Consider the following 25270-nt stretch of genomic DNA (forward strand, 5'->3'; position numbering starts at 1 on the left):
TTCACCAGGCTTTTTACTTGGCTGGTTCCTGCTCAACAGTTAGGTCTCAGCTCAAATGTCATCTCAGAGAGGACTCTCTTGACCTACCAAAGTAGTCATTTGGTCCCCAGCTATCCTGCATCCTGTCATCTTGTATATTTTCTAATTGTGATCTGTAGTTTTCTTATTTACATGTTTACTTGTTATTGCTTGTCTCTCTCAACAGAATGTAGGCAAAAGAGCTTGGGCATTGTATGTCTTTTTACTACTATGTCCCCAACACACTATCAGACACAGTAGATTCTCTAATATCTGCTGAATAAGAAAATGTTATTTCCAGTGTTTTTTATAAATCCATAAAACAAGAAAATTAGTATCTTTTCTTAGCAGTTAAAACACAAACATTATCAAATTTAGTTCCATCCTGCTTTCCTAATTCCCTCCTTTTTTTTTTTTTTGTCTTCACAGCAGATTTAATAAAGTAATTATACCTCAGGAGTCAGAATTATTACATGTTTATAGAGCGAAACTAGTAATGATCAAATAATTTATTATTTTTAAATGTAAAAATGTGTTTATTCACAATCCTTGAGAAGTTACCATTCCTTCAAAAATTTTTTTATGAACAAAATGCCAAGAAAAATTACAATAGTAGCTTATGCCAAACCAAAAATATACATCTGATGTATACAAACTTTAAAAAGCATAACACAGGCAATGTGAATATAGATTACCTTTAAAATATTTCCAGTGACAAAGCTACAACTTAAATTATGTTAAGACAGTCATAAATAATAGCATTACCTAATATATTTACATATTTAAAGTGTCATGTTTATTTCTATGGGATAAAAAAAGATGAAACTATAGATGTCATTGCCTAGCAGTTCAAATATTGAAAGGGCCACATGATTTTTTTTTTTTTTTAAGTACAGCAAGAACTTTAAGTTACTATTTATATCTGGACCTTCCTATATTTTTGAGAACATGCACTGTCATTGCTGCAAGAAAAAAAGAAAAAAAAAACACCAAGGAAAGATCAGAAAACAGTTTGCTTACTAAAATCATATTCAATCCTCAGCAAAATCAAGACAAGCAATTAGGGAGTGCTCTATAGCCTTGGCCTTTCAACGTGAGACATAAACTTTAGGGAAAAGAAGAGTTCATTGTATATCACAAATGCAGTTATTTATGCTGATATGCGTAGTTCCATCCCATTAAAGCACCTTGTATTACAAGGCAAAGAAAACCTTAATAAAATCAATGAATCCTTTCACACCAGAAAGGATTTTATTTTGAAATACCCGTATTGCCTTTTTAGGTTTTCCTTTCATTGGAAATACAGAATTTTAAAAAATGACACCTAGAAATTTAATACATCAGTTAACTTAAAGTCAATATTCATTTATAATGGCAGCATGTTAAAAGGAAGTGAAAAACCTAAATACATACATTTTCTTAAATACTACTTTAGATTACCAGCTTCAAGTGTCTGAACTCCGAAACCCTATTCTAACATATCATATCCTTTGTTCAGACTGAATCAACATTATTATACTAGGATATGCAATAAGTGTAGGAAAAAAACTGGTATTTCAGCATTTCTTTAGGGTCATCTACTCAATTGTGCTTACTATTAGATAATAAAATTTAAGTAAGTCATATGAATAAATAATGCTGGAAAAGGTGGAAAAGGGAAGAGTATTATAAATCTGATCTGGCAGTCCCTCTTCATGCTCCCTTCACATCTGCTGAGAATTAACACAAAACGCCTTAATATTTTCACAGTTAACTACTGAAATAGGCTTAAGAAAGCATTCAAAGTAAAACTAATAAAACTACTTTTAAAAGTGAAAATCTAAATAGTAAACAGGAATGCTATAAAGAAGAGTTAAAATAAATTTAACTGATAACATGACAGAACCATTACATTGTTTTTGAAAAGCAGAAGGCAGATGATGAAATTGCACTTAATTCTGAAGCAACTCGGATATAGCCTATCAGTTCCATTCCTTTCTAATAAGCATTTACAACATGGTTTCTTATCTCCCTCTTAGAAAAAGGCTCAGCACAACCATTTATACATTCTAGCTGGTTTTTAACATTTGGTCACAACTGATAAACAGAGTCATACAGTTTTACCCTATCGTTTCTGTTGATCTGCATCAGATTGCTTTATGCCAGAATCAGACAGTTCTAATACAGGATTTACAAATCCAGAATACTCGGAATTGCCATTATCATCCATTTCAGCACTAACAAAATCATTTTCCCACTCTAGACCGTTGGAATCATCAGAGGCTGATGTAGGATTACTTCCAGTCTTCTTGCTGCTATACTTAAGTGCTGCTCGGAGAATGTCTTCCTCTGTTTTGGAACGTTCTCTCATTGGAAGCATGCGATTCATTCCTATTATTTGGAAAGAGTTATTAGAAATCTCAGTGAAAATTTTAAAGGCTATATTAAAAGACTTTACAGTTTAATAATGTAGTTTTTGTTTAACAATCACACTTGATTTGTAAATTGACTTAGAGAGTCAGTCCTACCGAGGCCTTGTTAAGGGAAGGTCAGGTGGGCTCTGTCTTCTACCTTAATCATTATGTTAATGACTTGAATAATACCCTAGAAAAGTCAAGTTATCTACAAATCTGATTAGCATACGGATAGTGCGGATGACAGAATCAGGAAGTAAAAGATCTGAAAGTCTTTAGATCAAACTGAACAAGATGCTACGATAAAAATAAATTTTTTTGAAGTCTACTGATTGGGATCCAGATATGAAATAACGTAAGTACAGGATTGTGAAAACTGTTTGGCTGAGAAGACTTAAGTAAGTTTATGCAATCTTTGGTAAAGTTATTCAAGTCCCCTGTATCTTTGTTTCTTTATTGATAAAAGAAATGGCTCAACTAGAAGACTAAGGTCCATTCCATCTCAAAATTCCATGAAATATTTAATGCTTACTATTTTTCTTAAAGTCCTACATTCTGTAATTGTTTTACCATTATGATTCATGGATTGCCTAGTTCTTAAAGTGAAAATGAAAACTTGAGACTTATTCAGTGAAATAGCGTTAAAAAGTATATATACACATTTTAGCTACAATTGTGAGTTCTTGCTATGTGCCATACCTGTACTGGGTGTTTTATATGTTTCATTTCATCCTCACAACATTCATATGCTTATTTGTTCAAATATTTACTAACTGCTTATTATGTGCCAGGCATTTTTAGGTGCTGAGTATACAATGGTGAATAATCATCCTTTAAAGTAGGTTTACTATTCCCTTTTTATGATGAATAAACTGCAGCTTAAAGAGAGTAAGAAATCTACCTAAAGTACTGCAGCTAGAAAGACATACTGCTAAAAGTCAAGCCTACGTACATGGGAAAGCTTTTGTACTACACAGAAAAGCCCCTAACAAATGGCTAATTTATAATGAACCAAAAGATAATAAAATTTTGGCTTAAGGTTGATCACAAGGGGGGCAGTAATTCTTACTGAGTAATATAAAATGGGTGGGATTACAGAAACCTTATTTTTTTTTTTTTTTTTTTTAAAGATTTTTTTTTTTTTTTTGACAGAGATAGAGACCGCCAGCGAGAGAGGGAACAGAAGCAGGGGGAGTGGGAGAGGAAGAAGCAGGCTCATAGCGGAGGAGCCATGTGGGCCTCGATCCCATAAGGCCGGGATCACGCCCTGAGCCGAAGGCAGACGCTTAACCGCTGTGCCACCCAGGCGCCCCATTACAGAAACCTTAAAGTGAGAAATTAACATTTATTTTTTAGAGCTCAAGAAACACAAAGAATTAAGCAACTTTCTAAACCATTTATCAACAAATGATAATCACAAATACAGTAAGAGACCAAGAAATTTTTACACTGATTCTTTAAGGCCTTGCACTCCTTTCAATTTAAAGTAAAATACCAAGTAGATTTCTATAGATTAACATGGATTAAAATTTTTAGGTAAAATTGTGAATACAGAATACCTTCTTCATCTTCCCACTCTAGATCCAGGGATGTGCTGTCATCATTTCCACTTGTTGATTTAGTTTTGGTCATTAGATCACAACTGCTTTCTGTATTTGGTGTCAAAACTGTGGCATCTGACGAGAGTCCTAGAATACACACCGAATATAATGTGGTCATTTGTACTCTTCTACCACAACCATTTATTTTGTAATAATATCTTTCTCCAAATACTATTATATCCTTTTAACATCATAAGAAGCAATTACTGAAATCATCACATTGGTAAGTTTTTGTTAGGAACAATATAGCGCCTTTTTCCTCTTTTTTCTTTTCTTTTCTTTTTTTGCCATGCAGCATGATAAACATGCAAATTTAAATGAATTATAAACTTTTCCAATACAAGGAACTCTTGGTAATAGTTGATTACAAAGAGGGACAAAAAATAAATGAAAAAATAAAAATGAAAGTCTGTTTTCAGTGGCCATTATTGGAAGCACAGGAGTTCTGACTTTTGAAACTTAGAGAAAAACACTTTAATCTTATAAATCAATTTGTAATAAGTAAAGTAAGTACACTTTTGTACTACTTCTTCCCACCTTCCCTTTATCTGGGAGGGGGAGAGGTAGCACCACAGCAGAAACAGAAAAATGCGCGCTCGATTCTGCATCCAGATCTATAGTAATAGTCTGAGATTTTTCTTCGTTCCAACTCTTTTTTAAAAACGAAAGATAAGGAGTAATTGTTTGGCTCAGTCGGTTGGGCGTTCAACTCTTGATCTCAGCTCAGGTCTTGATCTCGAGTCATGAATTTAGGCGCCACATTGTGCACCACGCTGGGTGTGGAGCCTACTTAAAAAAAATTAAAAAAAAAATAAAAAAGAAAGATAAAATTGCATAATTAAGGGGCGCCTGGGTGGCTCAGTCGTTAAGCGTCTGCCTTCGGCTCAGGGCGTGATCCTGGTGTTCTGGGATTGAGCCCCACATCAGGCTCCTCTGCTGGAAGCCTGCTTCTTCCTCTCCCACTCCCCCTGCTGTGTTCCCTCTCTCGCTGGCTGTCTCTCTCTCTGTCAAATAAATAAATAAAATCTTAAAAAAAAAATTGCATAATTAAGGACTAGTTAACTGACCTATATGGAAAATACAAATTTAAAGGGCAGAAAGTTCTATAGAAACAGAGCCAGGATCTCCAATTATATTTACTGTGGCATAAAGTAAAAAATGTTGCATATATTTTAAAACACTTACTACTACTTCGAAAAACTTCGTACTGTGACTTAATATTTCTCAAACAGGATTCAAAGTCGTCTTCTGGTCCTGAACTGTAATTAAAGTAAAAGAAATATATTCATAATATATGCAATATAATGCATGCTTAAGTTAATTTATGGTTTTAGTTTGAAGGTCTATCCCACACAAATTTATAATTACTATACAATTAGAGTAACCTAATGAAAATAGTTCTTAATTTTCTTAATGCTAGCAATAAGCTGAAAATGATAAGATTTTGGTTAATAAAGTCGAAGCTTAGTAATAAGCCCATCTTCATAATTTATCATAATGAATCATGAATAAGGTTCTTTGAATGAGTGGAAAATATGACCCTGGAATGTGTCTTCTAAAAAATGGTCACACATAAACTTTATTATGAGAGAGATGTGCTAAGGAAAACACAAGCAAGGCAAGACATAAGCAATTTATCCAAAAGCATTCAGTGTGTTACTGCATCATTTTCTTTCTTTTTCGTTTTCATCATTTTCTATATGGAAGATATGATCACTCTTAAAAATACAACATAATCAGTTCAAATAAATAATGATCACTTTCCAATGTAAAGAAAGCAAATATTCTCAGTATTCTTACAAGATAGTGTTTACGATTTTTAGGGAACACACAAACATAATATGTATACAAACACCCAGAGCTGAACGGGCTCTCTTTGGAAATTACATTTTCTACCACAAAGGGAAGTAGTATGTTTCACTATTTACCTCTGATATTCTCCACTGTTTGAAGGATGGTGTCGCTGCACAGCTCTCTGCCTTTCTTGCTTTGGAAACATAATGCAACACAATATCACTCTGTTGTAAAATCATACTTTAAAAAATCAAACTAGACCTTTTTCTAGTTCCTAAAAAAAAAAACTTTAAAAAGTTATTCTATTGAAGTCTTTTCCCTTAAACGTATCACTGTTCATTTCTATATCCTCTTATTTATGGTTGGAATTTCTCTCAATCTTTCAGCATATAATTCTTGAGGGGTCAGAATATTCACAGTGTTATTAAAAAATAAATTTTAAAACAGATATATATATATATATATATATATATATATATTGGTGTATTGAACATTCTTATAACACCTAAGAACTTCTAATAACTGGAAGGATCAAGGGTAAGAAAAAATAGTTGAAACAGTAGATGAAGTCCTATTCTGGCTGAAATAAGTAGCAACAGAACAAAAGATCTAGAAGACATGGCTGAGCTGACTCAGAAATAATAAAAACAAAGGATTTAGAAGACCTGTCAGTTAGTTAAGGCTCTGACAGTTATTAGCTGTGTGTCCATGGCATACCCTTTACTTTGTTTTTTTCATCTGTAAATTACAGATGGCTATAATACTGCCCTCACAAACACTAGGGCTATTGTGAAAATCAAATGAACTTGCATATATCTGTGTATCTTTGTGTGCCACTGTATGTTTACAGACTGCTATGTGATCCTGTATCAGTACTTAGTCAGTGAAGAAAAAACTCAGACAACTCTGGAAAAACTCAGAGAACCCAAACAGATGCTGCATATGGAATGCCTTTGTCTTTAAAAGGTGAGCAGTAGAGAATTTATTATAGTAAAAAGTTATATAAATTATAGCAAAAAAAATATTTTTATTTCTCAGCAGAAGGTGAATTACTTTTTAAACTTTTCCATGAGTTAGGACTTACTAAAAAACAAAAACAACCCCCCCACTCTCCCATATAATCTAATTAGTCTGCTGAAACAGATTAATCAAAATGACAGAGGAACAGGGGGAGAAAGAGAAAAAGGGCACAGGTCACATATAAACTCATTGCAATATGACACGATTTTTCAGTTTCTCTAAGTTATAGTAATTATTATGTGACATGCCTTTGTACTACTTCAGCTAATATTACAGTAAAGAGTTCACATAGGCAAAATATGGAGGAAGATACTAAGTAGGATAACTGGCTAAGCCCTGCTGGCTCTACCATTTATTAACTGCAGGATTTTCTTAAGCAAGTCATTTAACATCTCTGTCCCTTGGCTTCCTCATCTATAAAATGAGGATTGAAAATGTTACCTATCTCCTAGGATTGTTGCAAGGATTAAACAAAGTAAAACATGTAAACTAATTAAAACAGTAATACCATAAATGCCTGTTATTAATAGTGGTCTGGCATTATAGTATTGCCATATTAGCATATAGCATGGCAAGATATAATCTGTTGCCTTCTCTGATAATATGCCAAAGATTTCTCAAGATTCAAACTCCAAATCTCCCAAAGACACAAGAATAAAGACGAGAAATATACAATATCTGAAAATGAGGCAAATTGCCCAGCTTACCAGATTCAAAGAAGTATATGAAATTCCAGCAGTTCAAGGAATTGTTTTAAAAAAATACAAAAATAAACTAAAAAATGCTGCAGAAATTATATTTAGACTAGTTTTGCAATATTTCCACCTAAGAGTATATTTATTTTTCCAAAAGAAAACCGGATTTTGGAAAACTACATTTCATCTTTGGGATAAATAAGAATTAGTTTCTGCTAATTTAAAGCTAAACAACATTCAATATCAAGCATATACTTTGATATTATTTCTAGTTGTTAAATACAAGCTAATTTGCCTTTAAAATTCCTAAGAATATATACATAAATACATTTGTTGTTAAACAAGAAGCCCCTGATTCTAGCGTGGGAAAGAGTCTCAACTAAGATTTGTCAGAGAAAATCAGGAGAAAAGCAGCCCTAATATATGTTGGGGTCTTTTCCCCTCACCTCCAAGAGCTTTCGCTGCTTTGCTGCCCTGGCTGCTTCACGCTGTGCAGCGTATAAAGCTTCTTCTTCTAGTCTTAACTTCTCTTCTTGTAAGGCTAACTGTACATGAACAAAACAATAAGGATTAACAAAAATCAGAACCTGTCTAACTGCTCTAAATATAAAATGTTTGTTTGTAAAATTAAAAATAAATTGTTAAAAAAATAAATGATCTCTACAAAGCATAACAGAATTGAAATTTTTGTGGTTTCTCATTTCAATTTCTCCTTTTATAAAATAATTCAAATGATATCAAGCATATTATAGAACTGTTTAGAAGTTGAATTATAAGTAGTAGCATTTAATTTGCAGAAACACAAAACGGATTCTTCCTTTAGAATATGCAGTGATCTTCATTCTCAACAATTGTTCCAATGCCTATCACCCTGACTAGTTTAATGGTTTTGGCTTTCGTAAGTCCAAGATCTTTAAACTAAGGCCATCACTTCACCATCTATCAAAGTGAAGTAAGCTTTCACAAAGTTTGTGTCTCATTGATGCACATGTGTCCTGAATTTTATTACTATCAAGCTATTCAAAAATTACTTTCAAATTTAAGTTCCTGCCATTCATAATAGCATACAAACTGCTTTAGCGATAATCTACTGCATGTCAAATCAAACTTAAAAATAAAATTTCAACGATTTTTTTCTTTGGCCTAATATTAGCATCTATTGCATAGCTTAAATTAATGCTGTTGAAATCACTAATTGGTACTTAAAAACTATTCTTAAATCTATAATAGAATACGACTAATTCCATTTAGTGAATAGCAAAACTATAATTACAGGCCATTCCAATAAGCACATTAAAATAAATATAACATTTATGATTACATTTTATGGTTCACTTACTAAGAATAAACAAGTCCAAGACAGACAAAAAGACTTAAAAGATATTTATTGTGAAACAGACTTTTTAAAAGTTGGTTTTAAACACAAAAATACATATATCTTGCCAGAGTTTCTACTTGTGAATTAAGAAATTAGTTTTTAGAAGAATGCATTATCTTCATTTTTGATAGCATAAGATTTCTGATAAACTGAAATAAAACAAACTATAATAAACTAGAATTTTTTTTTACTTTTAAATAATCTTCATCTGTATAATATCTAAATATAGATTCAGTGACTGTTCATATGCACCATAGTAGTTAATGACAACTTTCTCCATAGTATAAACAGAGGTCTTATGGTAACATATACTTAAGCAACATAAAAAGACTATTTACCTCTTTTTGAATTTTCATATCAAGATCTTTCTGTTTTTCAGCAATAGAATCATAATGCCTCTCTCTTAGGTTGATGATTTCTTCCTCAGTAACAGCCCTACAGAGAAAAATGAGGGAGAAAAAAAGAAAGAAAAGAAAAAACATTTTTGATGAGTACGAGTCCAAATAAAACACTCATCAACCAGAGAAATACTAAAATTGTACTGTCAAAAAAGTGTTAAAGCAATTTGATGCTATAATTTCAATGGTTAAGAGTAAAAAGGCAAAAGAAGGGGGGGTACACAGAAGGGGGAATGAACCATGAGAGACTGTGGACTCTGGGAAACAAACTGAGGGCTTCAGAGGGGAGGGGGGTGGGGGACTGGGATAGGCCGGTGATGGGACTTAAGGAGGGCACATATTGCATGGTGCACTGGGTGTTATACGCAAATAGTGAATCATGGAACATTGCATCAAAAACTGGGGATGTACTGTATGGTGACTAATATAACAAAATAAAAATTATTTTAAAAAAAGAGTAAAAAGGCACACATTCTAACACTTGCTATAATTTGGTATGTATGTTGAATAGGATGATATATTATCAGAGTATTTTTTAGCACTACAACCATTTTTAAGAAATGTGGACTCCATTTACCTTCACTCTGTCTCTGCTTCAGCCATCTGACCATATCCTAAAATGTTCACCATAAAGTATAAACTTCAGTACGCTATGGTGTGATAGCCCTCTTACCACTCTGGAACCCCTAACTCACATACCCACCACCCTCCTATTTATCCTGCTTGATCACTCTGGCCACTCCAGGCCCTTGATCCTTCCCTTTTCTCCCTGTCTATCTATCCTAATTACCTTGCCACACTTCACATACAACCAATGTGGACACCATGGCAAATCTGAAGTACTTTCTTACCAACATACTCACCTTCTTGCACTCCTATCATGATTCCTCATTCACCCAGCTTACTTTCTGACCTTGGATCAATTCCATGGTTAGCCCTTTCTCCTAAGAGCTGCTAGAGAAAATCTAACATTAGCAATAACTCTTTTCTTAGACACGGTCAACTCCTTCTCACATCCTAAGCTAACTACTTCAAATCTTCAAGTACTCTTTAAGTTCCTCATTCAAACTCTTTTCTCTTAGAAGTGAATTCCACCCCACTCTGAGACATGGGGTACCAACCAGCAACTCCTTTGACTTCTTTCCACTCCTCTTATTTAAGTCTATCTTCTCTATTCTTCCCGCCATCCTCTGAAGAGGTGGCATTCCTTAACTTGTTCAAGGTCATCCGCTACACTTACACTCCTGATTCATTCACCGCTGATACCACCTTTGCTCCCCTACTCCAGGGAATTCTCTGGGACACTGCTCTGTCAATTAGCACCTCTCTTTCATCTTAGCCTACTCTTTTTTATCTGTCTTCACCTCTCTTCCGTGTGAAGGGAGGAAGGAAGAAAGAGAAAAAGGAGAAAAAAGGAAAAACCTTCATTTGATCTATATTTATCTTTAGCTACTCCCTCTCTCCTTCCTATTTCCTCTAAAATTCGTGAAACTGAATGTATATTGATAGCACATCTAGCACTTACTGTGTCAGGCTCCCTTCCATGTGCTTTACACATATTAACTAATTTTAATCCTCACACCAACACTATCAGTTGAATATAGAGATAATACACTTGAAGGAAATGAGATGAAGACATATTATGTCCAAGTAAGTCAGATAATATGTGACAAAGCCAGGATCTGAATCCAAGTAGTCTAGCTCCTTGCTTTTAACTGCTGTGCTTATCTTACCTTCTTTGTCCTTACCTTCCATTCTCTCATTACCTCATGGCAGTCTACCTTTGCTTTCATCCCTAACAACTCTAACAAAGGTGGCTTCTATGTTGTCAAACAGAATAGACACTTTTGAGTCTTTATCTTTTGACTTCAGTTTGATGCAACAGTGCTGGTCACTCTCTCCATTCTATCTGTCTGCTGTTGGCGTTGGCTTTCTACGCTCTGTTACTTCTTTTTGTTCACGGAGTCTTGGTTGTCTTCAAAATCCTCTTATAGTATTTGCCTATTCAATCCTGAGACCGCTGCTCTCTCTCCATGCTCCAAGCACCCCACGTCCTTCTGTTTCCAATCTCAGGTAGGTGATCTTGATAATTATCATGGTTTTAACCACCAGTATAAGGTAATGTCTCCTACTTCTGTTCCTCTAGCCCTAACTTCTGCATAGGGTTTTGTTTTGTTTTTAAGGTTTTTTTTTCCTTTTTTTTTGAGGTATAACTTAAATAAAATAAAATGCAAATTTTAAGCATTCAGTTCAATAAGTTTTGACAATTGTATACACTTGTGTAACTGCCACACAAAGCAAGATACAAACATACCCACCCACCCCTCCACAAAATCCTCCTGTGCCTCTTTTCAGTCAACCCACTTTGTTCATGCAATTTCTTCTGTCTGAAATGCTCTCCTCCCCTGGATAGTTATCACTAGCCAATACTTCCAGGATCAACCTAAGTGTCATCTCCTTAAAGAAGTCTACCTGGACACACCTCTTCTCATTCATTTTGGGCAAATGGTCTCTTCTTTAGGTTTTCCATGCATATTTTACAACTGCTATTTAATCTGTTTTTCCATCTTGTGTCACAATTAGTCATTTACACAAACTACCTTCCAGACCAGGATATTCTTTCTTCTTCTTTTTTTTTTAGATTTTATTTATTTATGTGACAGAGAGACAGCCAGCGAGAGAGGGAACACAGCAGGGGAGAGGGAGAGGAAGAAGCAGGCTCCCAGCTGAGGAGCCCGATGTGGGATTCGATCCCGAAACGCCGGGATCAGGCCCTGAGCCGAAGGCGGACGCTCAACGACTGCGCTACCCAGGCGCCCCTAGGATATTCTTTCTTCTAATGCAGAGAAACATGTTTGATTTTTTAATTCCAGGGCCTAGCACAGTGCCACATAATTGCCTAATAAATGTTTGCTAAACTAAAAAAGGTAAAGAATATAAATTAAAAATATGAAACTATATGAAAATATTCTCTTGATACTAAGAACTTCCAAGTTAAAGACAGATGGTTCTTTTTCAAGCAGCTCATATAATTTTAAGAGAATCTAAAAAGGCTCCTTAAATAAATTAGAGTATCAAGGTTCTAGTTAACCTGTTAGTAAAACAAGTTTTAAAATGTCATGAGGAAGGAAAAGGGGGATAATATTTTAAAAATTCAAGGAAATGTATTTATAGGTATTAAATATTTTTTTAAAAAACTAAAAAAAATATATGACTTAGGTTCAACAGGAGAGCACTAGGTACCTATGTACCTTAAATTCCTTAATGTTCAAAACAATACTTTGAGGTGTTATTATTTGCCTCAAACTTATATAGAGAGAAAACTAAGGTCCTGAAATGTAAACTAATTCAATGCCTCAAAACAAGCAAATGACAGAGCCTAGATTCTTAGAGAGCTTTTCATGGTTCACAGAGACATTATTTAAAAAAAAAAAAAAAAAAAAAAAGCCTTACCTATGACTGCTTCCTGGGCTTTCCCCCTGTATAAAAATTAAACAGTTAAAGACATTTCACTAGTTGAATTCTATGTAAGGCAAGTCAATAAAATTTTTATGTAATCAAAATATTTTCTGCTTATCTATTGTTATCATAATAAACAAATTTTATTATTAAAAGTGTCTTAAACAAAAAGCTTTAAAATTTTACTATTTCTCAAAAGCAACGTTTATTATCTAGCTTAATTATATACCAACTAGTTATTGGACATTTCTTAATTTTTTCTAACAAATATATATTCTATACCAAATGAACTTCAGGGGTCAGGATGGTACTAGACAACATATCTTCTATGCCCTCATTATTTATAGACTCAATATTTGCAAATTCACCCATGTAACATCAAAACTAATAATCACTGTGCTTTTGTGATCATGAACAGACTTCCACATAACAGCAAAAACTTTGAGTTGCCCAAAATGCATATTCCCAGTGGAGGTAGGACATGGTGATGCTCTGCCTTCTTGTTTCAGTTCTCATACTGTCCTCTTTACAGTCTATTGAGTACCATGTTTTTTGCATGTTTGTGCTTTTTTGTTGGTGATTTCACTGTTTAAAATGACTCCCATGTGTGGTGTTGAAGTGCTGTCTAATGTTCCTAGTCCCAAGGAGGCTGGAGCAAGACTTAGGGAGAAAATGTGTGTGTTGAACAGCCTTCAGTTTGGGCATGACTTATAGTGCTATTCAAAGTTAATGAATCAATAATATTTATTAAAATAAGTTGTCAAACAGACATCTAAAACAAGGTAATTTACTGATTGGTTGATGAAAATGTTGTGACTAGAAGCTTACAGGAATCTCTCTATTCCCCCTGAGAGTAATGTTCCAGTTGGTATTCACTAATTCATCATTTATGGCAACTTTATGGGACATAACTACCACAAGTAATGAGAATCAATTGTTCTTGGGTTTTTTTCACATGGTTATGAAATTACCTATTTTTTTTTCTCCAAAGTAAACCATAACTACTTTCAAGACTGATTTGGATTTATGTGTCTTTCGTACACACTTAAGCTATTCATATGTGATAGTTAAAATATATGGTCAAGTAACAGCAGGAATAAAACTCCAAATGATAGGAAATAGCAACAAAACGAGATGATGTTCAACTAAACCAAACACAATATATGACATGAAAGAGGAAAAGACTGGTTAGAAAAAAACGAAAGCAAACAAAAAAACTCAACCAAACAAAAAACAACTTAGGAAAATACATGGAACCATATTCTTTTAAAAAGCAGTGCGATGCTGGGATGAACAATAATAAAGATTGAAAGAACTCTTACATTTAGCATGTCTAAAGTTTGGAAACTTTAAAAATATTATATTAAGTGTTTGCTTACACTTGTTTTAAAAAATACATGGAATTAAAGTGACCTTTGAAATGGAAAAGAAATTAGGTTCTAGGAAACATTAAAATATTTGGCAGAAATTTTACTGGGAAACAAAAGGCTAAGCTAGTTTTTCAAATGTGTTCTACCAGATGAAAATAAATATATATTATTGTTTTTTTTTTTAAAGATTTTATTTATTTATTTGACAGAGACAGACAGCCAGCAAGAGAGGGAACACAAGCAGGGGGAGTGGGAGAGGAAGAAGGAGGCTCCTAGCGGAGGAGCCTGATGTGGGACTCGATCCCACAACGCAGGGATCATGCCCTGAGCCAAAGGCAGATGCTTCACGACTGCGCCACCCAGGCGCCCCTGTATTATTGTTTTAAAAAAGGATTTATACACAAATTAATTTGGGAAATGCTAAGTTGAATAGGTTTAAATAATTTTCTTAACAGTTCCTTAACAGTTTCTTTAATAGTTCTTCTTAGAAGCTTTAATGTGCTAATTTACATTCGGAGACTAGTATTCTGTACACACTATGGGAAATGTTGGGCTAAAAACAATTTAAATTTGTTTGATACATTTTCCTCTTTCCTTAGGAAACAAAAAGTGACAAAATCCAGAGCTTGCAGTGTTCTTCCAGTAGAACTCATTTTAGAGTTGTATAAAGCAGGCCCAAGGGGGGCTCAGTAACTTGTACAAACTCATATAATTACTTTAGTGAAGCTGAAACTTCTGTCACAGACCAAAACTCTTCTAACTATAACCAGTGCATTAGAAATATACATTGCATTTCGCTAATTCTAAACCGTACTTTTTTCCTATTTTCATATATCTGTACTTGGAATGCATCTTACATTTAAGTTTTAGATGAGATGAAATGAAAAAAATCAACAAAAAGAATAACTGTTAAAAAAGATAATGGCTAGCATCAGTAGGTGATTGTAGAATGGACATGTATAAACTCCACCCTAAGAAAATCTATGAAAACTATGGTTAAAGAACGGATCTATCCCGGATTGTTGAGGAATTTTACCTACCTAATGGCAAGAGGTTAGAAATATCCGTTTTTAAAGTTCCTTGAGTTCTACAGCATGCTTTAAAATATTATATACACACACACACACACACACACACATATAATACATGAAACTAATATATAAAACTATATATGCCATATATATAATATACATTATATATGAGAAAATTCTTAATTATATGCTAATATAAATTAGTAAAAGTATATAAGAACCTAAAAAGTAAAAATAAAAACCAAAAGATAAAAATTCTAAAATAAAAGACAATAAAATAAAATTTTTTAAAAATAATTGATAGAATTAATGAGATGACTCATGAAAACAAATATGGGTTTTGTACTATTGTGGAAATACTTACTTCATCACTTTCTACTAGATTCTCAAACTGAAAGAACAAGAAAGTTAAGTGTTAGGAGGGATATTTGTCTAAGGTACATATCTCAGAAAACTCACTTTTTTCACTTCAAAAATAATATACTTTTATATTTTTAAGATATTTGAGTCATGTGTCCCTTTATACACTAGTTCATTTGATATATCCAACAATCTGGTAAGATAGCCAAGATAAGCATATACCGTTACTTATAATTTTATATGAAAAAAAGGAGAATTACAACAATTTTCATCATAAATCAGAAATTTTTTAAAAATTATAAACTAAAACTTTCACCTGGATTACTTCATATGGGTGTTTTAAACCCACACTACCAGTTTCCATTTGAGTTCAGAACAAATTTAATGTCATAAGAAGGAGAATTTACTCAAGAAACAGAGACTTTGAAGATACCCAAATAATAATTTATCTTATAATGTTTATATTTATTCATGTACTCATTCATTTAACTATTTACTGAAAATCTGCCAGATGGTAGTCACTACTCCCAAATACAGTGTCCTTCTACAGAGAGGAACATAAACTATTTGATGATGATGATGTGATAAAGACTATTATGTAAAATGACTGGATGAAAGTCATTACTACTAAATTATATTACTAAAATGTGTATTTTAAATATAAATAATTTGATAAATAACCACTGAAAGAAAAAAATTTTACCGTTAACATTGTTTTATTATTTAAAGATCAAGAAAACAATGAATTCAAAAGGTTTAGAAAGACAAGAATTTAAAGAGATGACTTAAAATTATTTAAATTATCTTGAACTTTTTTTTGTGTGATTTAAAAAAAACTAGTTTCTGGTTTATATGCTTCCTTATTTAATATAGAAGGCAGTTAAGTACAGTGTTCAATCCTTGAAGCCAGGCAGTTTGGGACTGGAATTAGGTTCTGCTACTTAAGGGGCTGTGTAACAAAGCCCAACTTCTTCATCACCTGTCTAACTAAGCCTCTGATTCTCACCCATAAAATGGGATGAATGCCACCCGTTCAACAACTGTATTCAGAATTATGTATTCAACTGTATTAAGAATTATGTCGATGACATTTATAAACTGTTTGGTGGAGTAGGTGGTACACAGCAGGAGCTGGAGAGATTCTATTATCTATTTTACATACAAAGAATAAGCAACTCAGTGATTCATATTGTAGAGCTGCTTAATATCAGCTTTCCGCTTTGATCCTTCTACACCTCTCCACTGGGGCAGGCCAATCATCTATCTCTAGAATCACTGCCTTCTGAGCCATTGTAACTGCTAGAAGAGTACCACCTCTCTGAATCGTGCAGGGTGGAAAAAAAGACAAAAACAAAAACACCACTTCTTAAGTAGAAATAGCAATTCTATTAGAAGAACACAGGACCTTAATCTGCAAACTTTTCCCCATTCACCCCTCCCCTCATCACCCCAATTCTTTCCCTCTTCACTAGCATCAATCATACTGAAATATAAAAAGTCCATACTAAATTTAATGAAAAGAAAAATGTCCTTCCTGCCCTCCTGAAGGTACTTTCATGCAATCAGATTTATGACTCTACTCACCTCTATAGTTAGGTGCTCACCTCTTGAGCATGTTCTAAAATACTTGGATCTGGGAAGAAAAACAGAAAAACTTTTAAAAATCACAATTAATACTAAAACTGACCCAATATAGTAGCATAAAAACATTTCCATAAAAATATTTTCCAGTTTCAAACTAAGTTATGATTTTAAAAGTATTTAACCAATATTTTCCCACTGATATTTACTAAACCTGTAATAATAAATTTATTGTATTTACTACATAGAACAGAGTACAATTAAGTTTTAAAATCTATCTCATTATTTTTACTGTATCAAGGAAAGTATCCCGTTAAAATACTGACGTGTGAAATAATGTGAGAGTATGTTTCCAATTTTCTTAAACATATGCAAAACAACAAAAATCTGAAAAGATATATGCCAATATGCTAAGAGTGGTTATCTCTAGATGGTGGAATCCCATGTTTATACAAAGGTAGGTGCTTTTTATTCTTTCCATGCCCATACAAATTTTAATCTTTCTCTTCTGTGCCTATTAGTGAAATTTACATGTAATCAGATAAGAAGCTCCTTTGTTAGAGCTGCTCCAAAGACATGTCCATCCTCTATTAACTCTATGTTCTCTATTATAGTAAGAAAGTTGGTTATAGGGCAGAAGCACCCAAACTTTACTATTGAAAGTGCCAGGAGATTATAAGACTAACTTATAATGCGGTTCCTGTTAGAGCTGCTTAAATTGATGGAGGCAAGGACTTCCATGCCCCCACAGAGATCAAAAGTCACACTGAGGGTTCCTGATGTGTCAGGATCTTTGGAAATACCCCTTCAAGAGATGAGAAGAATCCTGAGGTTAAGGACAGTTCAGAATGCTTTGTGAGTATTATGTGTATAGGTACATGTGGAGGGGCATACAGGTTTAGTGAAAGAGAATGCTATATTAACAGGATTACATTTTTATATTATAAAGAACAAAAAGAACAATGAAATCGTAGGTCTGATTTTTAGTACAATCTTTATTTACTAACAGATGCAAAGCAGTTTTATTGCCCATTAAGAGATCATTAGTAAAAAACAGAGGACTTAGTACTGTCATTTCACAAATCTAATAATTTATGGAACATATCTAGTACAAACAAAATACCCTTAATTCTATAAGGATCTAGTTGTCCCATTCTTCTATTTTCCCGATTTCCCAGACAAAAACAGAAATGAGTTGAGCCTTCGAATTGCACTGTGTTCTGGCATTAGGATTCATGCTTAAAGTACTATATGCTCTCTCCCTATAACCATCACTCTCTTCCCTGAATGAAGAAATCTGTCTCTGATTAATCTATTTCTCCTTCCAGGTTTACTGAATGATGTAGCTGAATAATGAAATAAAGTTCAGTAATACTAAGTATCTCAGTATAAACCATCAGAGTGACTTCACTGCTGAAGCAAAACCTCAAGCCAAGTGGTACAAACCAAGGGAAGTAATTATTGCACTACATTTATATTAGATGGCAGAGCACTGTGTTCTATTCCAATTATACACGGATACATGTCTAGTCTTAGAAATCTAAGGTGTTGGCTGTGGTAAATGTCTCACTTTTCTGTCCCTTTTATCCACATCTAACTACAGTAAGGATGATCATGGTCTTGCATGACTCTGTCTGATTATCTGACCAAACTAGATCACAGCCAACCCCCAGACCCCATTTGATTGATTCAGGGATATATGGAAAAAGAGAGAGATAATATTTTCCTGAGAGCTCTAGGGTGGTGCTGGGAGTTAAGTTTCTGAAAATCTGCAAAGAGAGGATTGAAATCAATCAAACGATGTTCTGACAGTGTTGACGTCATCCCTAAGAACCAGCTACAACCCTACTTTGCCCATGGTTTGGTTAGTAGTTGAGAAACCTAGTATCCTTAAAAGAAATCCTACCTTTTGCCTAAGATAGCCTGATCTGGATTTCTGTCCCCAAAACCAAAGTCTTGACCAATAAATAAAGATGACTCTATATGACAGAATGACAAAAGAACAAACAGAAAAAAAAACAAAAACAAAAAACTAAAACCAAAACAAAACAATTGAAATGGAAGGTAAACAGAAAAGCAAAGTAAGTGAAAAAATATTTAAGCTTTCCTTTTTTAGATAGATTAGATTGAGATCTTACTATTCACAAAGGGCAAATATTGGCTCCTACTATAATAAATGCCAAAATTATATTAATAGATTAAAGTAAATACTCAATTTGGCAAACTCAGGAGCAACATTTTTTATTAGAAGAGCTTTATCCTGGGATTTATCTGAAACGAAGTTGATACACATTTTAAAAGTAATTAGAAAGCCAGCCATTTGAAAGGAGCATTTCAGATTTCACAGAGCTGTCCATTACTTAAGCAGTAAATGAAAGAAATTAAAACTAAAATCTTTTCGTATTGTTGGACACTTAAAATCCCAATAATTTTGGAATATAACTTTTTCAGTGTTTCCTGTAATACACTGCCCTGATGTTTTGTATTTTCTACCTCACAGTTTTGTTCTAGAGTAAGGAGTGAGCCTCTTGGCAATTCTCTCCTACTTACTTCTAGGTATAGATGAAAATACAAGTGAAAGGTAAGCAGAACAATGGAGGAGAAGGGAAAAAAGTACTTGTTTATTAAATGTGGCCTCAAGTCTTTATATTTTTATTTCATAAATATTTATTGAATACCTAACTAAATGCCTGGCACAGCTCTAAAGTGCTGGCAATACAACTGTCAATAAAACAGGTAAAAAACCTGCCACCTTGCAGCTAAGATTTTTGGGAATGAATCACAATAAGCAAGTACATAAATGATCAGGTGGTGGGAAATGCTATGAAAAAATAAATACCTCAGAGTAAGCAAAAATAGTGACCAGGAGAGGGAAGTTATTTTATATAGTGTAGTCAGGGCAGGTCTTTCTGTTAAAGCAAAATTGGAACAAAGGCTCCCAAGGCTATGACAAAGTCAGCTAGCTAGATAACTGGAGGAAAAGAATTCTGAGTAGACAGACAAACACAAAAGCTACGAGGCAAAATTGTGCTTGGCATACTCTAAGTAAGTGGGGGACCTGACTGGCTGGAGTGGAGGAGAGAGATAAGGTCTAAGAAACAGCCAGGGTCTTTGGGCCTTTGTTGGCCATGGGAAGGGATTTGGAGTTTATTCTCAATAGTTGAGAATTCACAAAAGAGATTTCAGTCTTCCACATTCACTTTTTTTAAAGCTGTTATTATGAAAATTTTCAAATACACACCAAAGTAGAGAGGAAAGCATCATAAACCTCCTTGTACCCATCACCCTACTTAAAAAGTTATCATTTTCCCAATCTTACTCATACAACTCCCTTCTTTTGTTTTGGTAGAGTATCTTAAAGCAAATCCCAGACATGTTATCTTACCCTTACTTCAGTTAATCTCTACTTATTAAGAACCTTTTTTTCAACCTGGCCACATTACCACCTAACAAAATTAAAAACCATTTCTTAATATTATCTAATAGCCAGTCTGTATTTCAATCTCCCTATCTTTTTATACATGATTTGGTCAAATCAGATTTCCAACAAGGTCTACACACTGGATTTGCTTGTTGGGACCCGTAAACCTCTTTTAGTCTGTAACAGCCCTCCTTGTTGAGCCATCACCTTTTTTCATGCCCTGATTTGTTGGAGAAATTGTGTCATTTGTCCTGTAGAATTTCTCACTTCCTAGGTTTCTCTTGGTGTTGTTTTCTTCCTCTATTCTCTGTACTTCCTATGTACTGACAATTTGATTTAAACTGAGTGCAGTTTTTTTTTAAGGCAAGAACCCTATGTGGTACTTGCTATTGAACCAAATTATGAGGAATTTTATTTTCGTCTGCCTTACTTTTACTGACGCTAAGAATGATCTGCAGGTTCAGGTACGGTCAGGCTACTTCATCCATTATAAAGCTTCCCATCAATCTTTCACCAAATGGTTTCAGCATCCACTGCTAATCATTGCTTAGCTCCATTATTTCACGATATGGTACAAAATCATGATTTTCTAAATCTACCATTCTTTAAGAACTTATTAGCTGTATAAGAACTTCACTGGAAGATCCTGAACAGACTATCTGGTATAAACTTAAAGAGGCCAATTAGGAATCTTTTGTAATGGTGCAACAGAGAAATGATGGTAGCTTGGATCATCAAGTTTAAGTTATAAGAACCAGATCTGAAGAAATGAATGACAGAATTTGCTGATGAATTAGTTGTAGAAGTATTATCTAAAAAGGAAGAATCAAGGATGTATCCTAAGTTTTTGTCCCGAACAACTAGGAGAATGAGAAGTTGCCATTTACTAAGATGAAAAAGGCTAGGAAAGGAGTGAACTGGTGTTTTTAGATGCCTTAAGCTTGACATCCACGCATAGTTAAGAGGCTGGATGTGAGTCCTCTATTCAAATTCCAAGTCTAGCACAGTAAGATAAACACCAGTCCAAAACCCCCTTATACTTTCTGTAATTAACGCTGGGGTTACTTCTCAATTCCAGATCTTTAAGAACACCACTCTTTTCTTCGTGGCTTCAAACCCAGGAAATTCATCTTTGTTTTTTTTCCTATCTCAAGGAAGGTTTTCTGTAAACAAAGATGCAATGTCAGCAATTTTTCCTCTCCCATACATCTGTCTCATGTTATTACTAATACATACACATGGCTATTGTTTTTAAGAATTTTACTTCTCATCACTATGGGGAAGCAGAAGTATAGGTTATTCCTGGGAGAGGAAGAATGAGTTATATCCCAAAAAGTAGAAATACAAGAAACAAAAATTAAAACTATAAAAGCAATATACCATTAATGCACCTTGACAAGCTAAATCACCTTAAAGAATGGCTCCTGGGTTTTGAGATTTCAGTAAAGAGAAGTAGTTAACATCTAAAAGAATACATTAAAGTACAGGAAATGGAAGTACCAGAAGCAGAGAACCAAATGTTAGCAGAGTTCATCCAAAGCCTATCTGAAGAAGAGTCCCTGGTTCAAGGAACTGATCTGTCTGGCTCCAGTGGTAGGCAGTGCTCCCAGGTGATGGGTTATTTGAATTGCCTAACTAACTTTTTCTCAATCTATACTAAGAACTTCCACCCCATTATTCTTTACTCACAGTGAAAGAATGTCCTTAACTGAAGATACAAGTACTGTGCAGTTCCTGGACAGTTATATTTCACATTTTTAATTACCTAATATGCCTTCTGGTTTTCTCTATTTGACCCAATAAAGCTTGTTGGGGCTAATGTAGAACATGGAATCAGCCATAATACTTGGCTTGCTAAAATGTAACACAGAGGCCACTGGCAGCGAGGGAAGGTTTCGGAGAAGGGCACAGACCTTTGGAATGCCGAGGTCTGCGCGACCACTCTGTCAAAGAAATTCCGCGGGGAGAGTTAACTTCACCAAAGCTTTCCTAGCCCAAACAGCTGCCCTGTGATCCAAGATATGTATGCATTGTCCCTCAGGCTATGTTTAGCAGAACTTATAGAATACGCAAATTAGCATATTGTATCTTTCCCATAAACAGATCTTTCTAGTTCCAGTAAGACCCCTTGTCACAGGTCACATGCTTGAGAAACAGTGATAAGGATTTGTGATTATCCTGAAAGACCAATAAAAGTGGGAGCAAAGAAGGGCAAAGGGTCTTCCTCTCTGAGCACTGACCCCCTTGCCTTCTCCTTTCACAGCCAAGTTTGGAGTAATGTTTCATCCGTCGGTACAGGGATTGCTGGCCATTCTCCTGGCGAAAGCTGGGGGCAGGAGTGTGGGACAAGGAGAAATCACCTACGTGATTGTTCAAGCAAAATTACTATGTGTGAATGGACAAAATTAGCCATAGGAAAAACCAGAGGACATGTCTTATTCAGGTCTTCCAAGTCCTGTGCAGTAATATTTCATTATAGCACATAGGTCCTAGCTGAGAGTATTTTCCTCAAGAATGAAGTTTTAGTTGTGTATAAGTGGCACCATTAAAAAAGAACAGAGGAAAATGAGATAAAAAGAAACTGGATCAGTCTAAAACCAGAAATTTGGTATCAACTAATTAAACTACACTTTCAACAACCTTTGATCAAAGTTAAGTCTTAGAAGGAAAGATTAAAAACAAAATGATTAAAAGTAGCAATGTCTATTCCAAAGGCCTGACTCTTGATTACTTTGTTTAGAGAAATAACATTTTGCTTTCTTGAATTTGAAAAAAATGTTTTATTGACTTGAAGCTTCCCAGTATACGTAATGTTATAAAAACCAAAGTATAATAAGCTATTACTGTAATGGAGAGCAAAAACAGATTAACATTTATTGAGTACCAACAATGGGCCAGGCACTATAAAGTATGTATGAACTTAGGTTTTGGTGTGTGTTTTTTTTTTTAATGAACTTAGTTTTTACATGTATTTTTATATACATTTCTACAATATTTCTACGAGGTGCTGTAATCTTACAGATCTGCACTGTTCAATATGGTAGCCACTAGCCAGGTGTGGCTATCGAGCACCTGAAATGTGGCTAGTCTGAATTAAAAATTCTGTATGAATATTTCAAATAGACACTGGCTTTTAAAGACTTTAGTACCAAACAAACAAACCAAAAAACACAAAAAAAGTAAAATGATCTAACTCCAATAACTAAGCTCTTTTCAACATATATCCATGATAGATTCCTCCTCCATCCAAGTTCAATTGATCATAGTTCTTCAGTTGAAAACACTGATGTGCATGTTCCTATACTATATGTGCAGCTTAGGATCTAAATGTATGCAGATTTTATACGTAACACTGCTTACATACATGCTTTTAGTATTACTCATAAAGCATTTGTTTTACTATTCATAAAAAGTTCTTCACTAAATATTAGGGGTAAATAAACCTGATGACATTTAAAATTATAAGAAAATCTGGTCTAATACTTTAACTTCTTAAGAATCTAAAAATAAAGAATAGCCATCCTACTTTTGTAGAACTATTGTTAGCATATAAGTGGGTCATGTTGTACAAAGTTCCCTAATTTCACTAAAAAAGTTGAAGTAAATCAGTACAGAACAATTTAAGATTTTTCATAATGTAAACATAACTGCTTAAAAAAATAGGCAGCTAAAAACCATATTATCTGTTCTCATATCTGTAACTCTCCACTAAAGCTACTGAATCTCAAATTCATCTCATTTTTAACAGTAAAACTCCAAGAGAAAACTCCCAAGCTCATACAGACCAGAGATTTTTGGAGGAGGGAACGTTGAAGTATCAGAGAAAACAACAGGAGAAAATGGCAACCGTAAATCTAGGAAGGCATCCACTTCCCACCCTGGGGCAAAAATCAATTAATAATATTACTGACAGGAGGCTGATGTACACCTCTGATAGTTGAGATAAAAAAGGAAAAAAGTGAGTCTCTGAACTAGACACAATACATATAAGTATCTCTAATAATACATATTTAGTTCTAACAGCTCTGTTTTAGTAAATCAGCCGTTCTTACACTTTGGCATGTAACAATCACCTTGTTAAAAATGAAGATTCCTCAGCTCCCCCTCAGGTTGATTTCCAGATCCTGGATATTATATTATGTTCTGTTCTACTCATCTATTCATCTAGCCTTGGACCATACAACAGGGTTTTGATTATTAGAACCTATCTGATAAGGCAAGTCGCCTTCCTCAAAATTTGCAGGCTATTTTTGGTTTCTTGTTCTTTCATAAAACTTGCTGGAATCAGCTTGTGAAGTTCAGTGCAACTGTCAAAATTGCACTCCATTCTTATCTTTCTATCCATAACATGGCATTATCCTCCACATATTTCTGGGTTTTGTTTTTAAATGTTTTTTTTTTAATTTTTCTTTTTTTTAAAGATTTTATTTATTTATTTGACAGAGACAGCCAGCGACAGAGGGAACACAAGCAGGGGGAGTGGGAGAGGAAGAAGCAGGCTACCAGCGGAGGAGCCTGATGTGGGGCTCGATCCCAGAATGCTGGGACGCTGCCTGTTAAGGCAGACGCTTAACAACTGCGCCACCCAGGTGCCCCTAAATGTTGTTTCGGTTTTACACATCTATTGTTGATTTATTCCTTGTTTATGTTTTTCACTGCTAACATGGAAAATAATTTTTAAAATATGTATTACCTGTTGCTGGAATATATGAATATAATAAAGTTTTAGTATAAATATTAGACAGCATCCA

The 25270-nt window shown here is 34.2% G+C and overlaps 1 protein-coding gene across 2 annotated transcripts in view; it reads right to left on the bottom strand.

Annotated features, from left to right (window-relative positions):
* Window positions 1–509: 509 nt before the first annotated feature.
* AP1AR (adaptor related protein complex 1 associated regulatory protein) overlaps window positions 510–25270 on the bottom strand; it is a 39089-nt gene continuing 14328 nt past the window's right edge. The window contains exons 2-10 of one of the 2 annotated variants that reach the window (XM_034671369.1): window positions 17102–17150; window positions 15522–15548; window positions 12751–12776; window positions 9238–9334; window positions 7968–8066; window positions 5941–5999; window positions 5198–5271; window positions 3971–4099; window positions 510–2388 (exon numbers count right to left, since the gene is read on the bottom strand). In XM_034671369.1, the coding sequence (XP_034527260.1) occupies window positions 2123–2388; window positions 3971–4099; window positions 5198–5271; window positions 5941–5999; window positions 7968–8066; window positions 9238–9334; window positions 12751–12776; window positions 15522–15548; window positions 17102–17150 (826 nt within the window). In that variant the 3' untranslated portion in view covers window positions 510–2122. The remainder of the gene's footprint in view (window positions 2389–3970; window positions 4100–5197; window positions 5272–5940; window positions 6000–7967; window positions 8067–9237; window positions 9335–12750; window positions 12777–15521; window positions 15549–17101; window positions 17151–25270) is intronic. The other variant, XM_034671370.1, reaches the window with a different exon arrangement.

This window comes from Ailuropoda melanoleuca, chromosome 11 (assembly GCF_002007445.2).
Source record: "Ailuropoda melanoleuca isolate Jingjing chromosome 11, ASM200744v2, whole genome shotgun sequence".
NCBI classification, from domain to species: Eukaryota; Metazoa; Chordata; class Mammalia; order Carnivora; family Ursidae; genus Ailuropoda; species Ailuropoda melanoleuca.